Raw genomic sequence first — 5163 nt, forward strand, 5'->3', positions numbered from 1 at the left:
TAAACAGTCCCCTAATATTGTAATAAGGTGAATTTATGCAACAAAAGGAAAGGCAGATTTAAAAAAAAAGAGTCTAAAATCTGAAACAGGAAGGATACATTCCCTATGTACATTATGGCTTGCTATCAGTGGTTTGACACTCCTTCATCATGATTTAATATAAGTGCTATAAAGAAAAAAATATATAGCTGGATATTTGTTTTTTTTTTCTGCAACCTTATAAGTAAAACAAATCCCTAAAATCACAAAAAGTTTGGTTTAAAAGACGAAATTCTTTTGTTGATCTATACACCATAGTTATAGATCAACTATGGTGTATCATACACCATAGTATGATCTATACTATGTTTATGGTGTTTATATATAAACACCATAGTTTATATATATATATATATATATATATATATATATATATATATATATATATATATATTATTATTATTACTTTTTTTTGAGAATTAAAGCCAGTGTATAATTGATAAGTAAGTTCTGGCATGTGAAGATAAGTATAATTAAACAGTGTCAGGTCTGGTTTATATTTTTAAAGCAGTAGATGTTTCAAATTTATCACAGCTGAAGAAAAGAGGAGTTAAACCTATGATAATGGTTAAATGTTGTTTTTCTTTTATAAAAAAAAAGCTGTAGTAAGCACATGCTGATTAAAAGTATGATGTATTAAAAGAAATGCAGAGCAAATGAATTTTATTTCCTCAAATGACACAGAAAAGAAGCCACTGATATAATTTCCAGCTCTAAAACTCACAGAGGGACTAGCATGATCAAAAATATACCCTAACTGCTTTCTTAAGGGCCATTTCAACTCTGGTTGCTGTCTTTGAGCCATATAGTGGAAGTACTTCATTCAGAGACTAGTCTCATCACCTTATATCTCTTTAAATAAGTTTCATAGTAAACCTGCCCCCATCACCTCCATCCCCTCCTCCTCCACCAACAGAAGAACGAGGAACAAAGTCAATAGTTGCTGTGTGCTTGATCTGACCTTTGCTCTGACTCCAGAAAAACATGAAGACAAAACAGATGGCCACAGAACTGAGGAATGACAGAAATCCCATGGTAGTGGCAATTATCAGGGTCTTTGCGTCAAAGGGATATGGCTTGGCCATTTGAGCTGAGGAGTTGGCAGCTTGGGCAGTTGAAGGCTCAACCCAACCTTCTTCTGTGAACAAAGGGATGGATCTGTTACGTGGAAGCCCCTTCACATATAGACCCACAGTCAGGCTGTCATTGCCCGCTGCATTGCCTGCCAGGCACTGGTATGCACCACTGTCCTGAACCTGAGCAAATCTCACCTCCAGAGTACCATTCTGTAAAACTCTGATTCTTCCCGAAGTAGAGATCACAGTCTTCTGGGAGGAAATCCAGGTGATAACTGGTAATGGGTCCCCATCGACCTTGCAGGAAAACAGAACGGTGGTACCCTCTTCCACTCTTGCCTCCTGCGGCCTGCGGTCCAAGACACGAGCAGGGCGACAGGTGAACAGCTTTGGGAGTTCTTTTTCTGAGAACTCTCTGAATTCTCGATGTTTCACCGTATCAGGAGAAGAGCAAGTGGGCTGATGTCCATCAAAGTTCAAGCGCAGCCTGCGACGGACCACCCACAGAAGCCGACAATCGCATGCAAGGGGATTCCCGTCCAACCGCAACACCTGAAGGTTCCCCACAGAATGGAAAGCACTCTCCTCCAAAGTAGTGAGCTGATTTGATGTCACATTAAGCATGCGAAAGAAGGACAGACCCCTGAAGGCTCCTGGCTCTATTTGTAGCAGACTTGACCCGGCAAGATGCAACTCCTGGAGTCTCAGTAGATCCCCCAGCAGGTTACCTTGAATGACAGTGATAGGGTTGTAGGACAAGTCTAGAAAGCGTAGGTACACTAGATGACGAAGGGCTGCATATGGAATTGAGCTTAGGTTGCAGCTACTGATGACAAGTGAGGTCAAATTAAGACCAATTAGACTGTTGGCGGCAATTGAGTCTAATGTTGGCCAGTTCGAGATCACGAGACTTCGCAAACGGTGGAGTCGTCGAAAAGCATTGTTGGGTAGTGCAGAAATAGTTAGGCGTGTCATGCGAAGTTGGACCAGGCTCTGGAGTTGGGACAAGGCTTCGGTGGGAATGGAGGTCAGGTTGCTCCGGTCTAAGTTGAGCTCTTGCAGATTCTGCAGACCAAAGAAAGCTCTTTGTGAGATGAAAACAAGGTCATTCTCCCCAGTTTCCAGCCTTTGCAGGTTGAGCATTTCTTTGAATGTATAGTCCAGAAAAACAAGAATCTCATTCTGACTCAAGTCCACATAGCGCAGACTCGACAAGCCAGAAAACACTCCCACTGGGAGGATCTTGAGACGGTTGTTTTTAATTCGAAGTGTCCTAAGATTCCTGAGGCCCAAAAAAGCCTCTACTTCAATCATGGAGATTACATTATCACTGAGGTCCAACTCCTGAAGTTGCAGGAGGCCAGAGAACTGACGACGTCCCACAGTTTTAATCCTATTGCGGGATAAATCCAAACGTCTGGCGTCGTTGGAAACACCCTCTGGCACAGAAGTCAAATATTTCCCAGAGCAGACAGCTTCTCTTGCCTCAGGTCTGCACGTACACCGTGAAGGGCAGCCTCCTGCAGATACACCCAGACCAAACTGAAGCAGGATGCTCCACACCCACCATCGGACAGCTGACTCCACAAACATCTTATGCCCTGCCTGAAGAGAGACAAACACAATGTCACTACATGATCAGAGGATCCTTTATATAAAAAAAAAAAAAAAAAAAAAAAAAAAATGAGCAAAGTGTAAATACAAACCGTTTCAGACTTGGAGTGCAGATTTTCATAACCAGTTATGCAGGAACCATGGCTGATTTAGGTCCTCGGTCGGGAAGTTTTCTGGTTCAAAAGGATGTCTTCCAATGTGTCCTAGATTGAAGAAAGAAGAAGAAAAACAAGCCTAAGTAAAGTGCAAAATGATTATACATTTTTTGTACACACAAGTATAATCTTTCAGTGAAAAGGCTGCAAACTTTCTTAGAATAAACAGAAAACGTACAAACCCTGTCCATCTCATTAGGTCTCTAAATTAAAACTGTAACAAATAAGATAAGTTAAAAGCATGAAACAAGTGCAGCCTTCTAAGCATTCTGTTTTCCCTTGAGTGCTAAATCATTCATTTTGCAGCACTCCGCTACATGAAAGGCTGAGGTACAACTACAAGCGGAGCTTACATTAAGGGTAACCAAATGTTTCACTGTTCAGTTGGCAATGATTCTAACCTTCTGATCCCAAGAAAAAAGCAACGAACAGATGGACATTCTTCATTGTAACTATATAAAAGAAATGACTTCTGTCTTTCGTTAGCTGGAGATAGGAACCAGCACCCCTCCCGACCCCACTGAGGGACAAGGGTGTTCAGAAAATGGATGGATGGATGGATGGACTTCTGTCTTTTGATATGACAAAAATTTTAAAAATGTGCTCATGATGACATATAATCTGCTCTCGTTGATTATAAGTCAAACTTATTTTTGTGCACAATTATGACTTTTTTTTTTCTTGACTGAAAAAAATTGTTCATAATAATGCCATTTCCAAGTTCACAAAGGCAACTGAGAGTGATATGATGCACAAGATAGAGAAAAAAATATGCAGACCAAAGTTTTGATAGAGTCCAAAGTATTTACAGAATTTTATGCAAAAAGCAGTATAAAACAAAACCAATGACAATGAAGTGTGAAAAACGCTCGAACAGTAAAGAAACACATTCATATGGAAATGTTCTTGTATTGTTTCTTGAAGTGTCTGACCTTGTCAGCAGCATAAAATGTAATGAGAAGAAATAATTAAAATGTGAATTTCCCTTAAAACAACCACTGGAATGACTGGCTGCAATACAACAAAGCTTCAGGAATTGAATTTTATCAGTAAAGTGAAACAAAATCTCACAATTTAAACCCTAAACATAAGCAAAACCTATTCACCAATATGTCCAATTTTAAAAAATGGACATATAGCTTCCAAAAACACACTCCAAAGTCCAAAAAATTATAAAATAATATATTCTAGAAGCAGCTTAAATCTAACCTGGAGCAGCCGAGGCTTCTTAAACTTCAACATCAGACATCAGACCATTCCGAGTGTTGCCCCAGCCTCGTTGCAGCTACCAACACCCCCAGAGCTGTGCAGGCTTTGTCTCATCGCTGTTCTCCAAGCAAACACTTCTTATACCATCTGGGAGGGAGTGCTGACTCACGAGCCAAGACTTGCACTTTTAAACTCACTGCACTTGTGGTTGAGTTATACATCAAAGTGCTGGCAAACCCAAGGGACTTTTATACAACCCTCCCCTAAGATGGTGACAAGTAGCCATTTACAGCTGGTCCACACTGACAACAGCTTGACTTATCAGTCAATTCAGGCTCAACAATAAAAATATATTTCTTTATTATTAGATATGACCTTCTCTAATATGAGGAGACCGAGTGCTGTGCATGCCTTGATTTAAAAAAAGGAAGAAAAAAAAAGAAACATCTCCTTAAAAACCAGTACTCTATGGATAACTACAGCACTTAATAGATTGTCAATAACAAAGAGCAGCTCTTTAAAACCAGTGGGTTTAAATGAGCTTAAAATGCCTTTCCTAGTTAGGAAAGGCATTTTAAGTTGTCAGAGACGGAGCCTGGCAGGTGTGTGAAATCTCAGACTCGGCCAGTTGCTGAGCCCTTTCAGCTCATCTTGGATCAGGACCACTCCTTCTCTCAGTTTTTTACATGCATCATAAAGCTGCAGTCCACAAAAAGGTCACCACATTGAGCCACAGCAGGGACCGACCCCTTCCATCAAATCAAAAGGGGGACAGGATGGGTGAGAGAAATGCATTTGGAATTTTGTCATTTACTTCTCACCCTGCAAGGAGCAAAGTCAAGAGTTTCACATTACTGTGTTAATTATTTTAACTACTTCTTATTACACAGAGTCATGTGCTGTTTCCATTGCTGATGGAGATTGAAAATGGAGAGGTTGCGAAACAAGCTCTTACTGATTTCTAATAACGTGACATGAAAACATTTTTGGAATTTAGAAACATAAATTTTCTGAAAAAGTTTGAGAAATGTTTTTTTATTGCAGTTACTTAATCAAACATTAACATAAAT

General features: G+C 39.8%; 1 protein-coding gene across 4 annotated transcripts in view; it reads right to left on the reverse strand.

Annotated features, from left to right (window-relative positions):
- Positions 1-623: 623 nt before the first annotated feature.
- The window catches only part of lingo4b (leucine rich repeat and Ig domain containing 4b), a 20023-nt gene continuing 15483 nt past the window's right edge, over positions 624-5163 (reverse strand). Inside the window, exons 1-4 of one of the 4 annotated variants that reach the window (XM_016664542.1) lie at positions 4094-4643; positions 3817-3891; positions 2822-2932; positions 624-2720 (exon numbers count right to left, since the gene is read on the reverse strand). In XM_016664542.1, the coding sequence (XP_016520028.1) occupies positions 894-2708 (1815 nt within the window). In that variant the 5' untranslated portion in view covers positions 2709-2720; positions 2822-2932; positions 3817-3891; positions 4094-4643 and the 3' untranslated portion in view covers positions 624-893. Of the gene's footprint in view, positions 2721-2821; positions 2933-3816; positions 3896-4093; positions 4644-5163 lie in introns of those variants that run through there. The other 3 variants (XM_016664541.1, XM_016664540.1, XM_007578857.2) reach the window with 3 other exon arrangements.

Source organism: Poecilia formosa, unplaced genomic scaffold, assembly GCF_000485575.1.
Source record: "Poecilia formosa unplaced genomic scaffold, Poecilia_formosa-5.1.2 Scaffold495, whole genome shotgun sequence".
Classification (NCBI taxonomy): Eukaryota; Metazoa; Chordata; class Actinopteri; order Cyprinodontiformes; family Poeciliidae; genus Poecilia; species Poecilia formosa.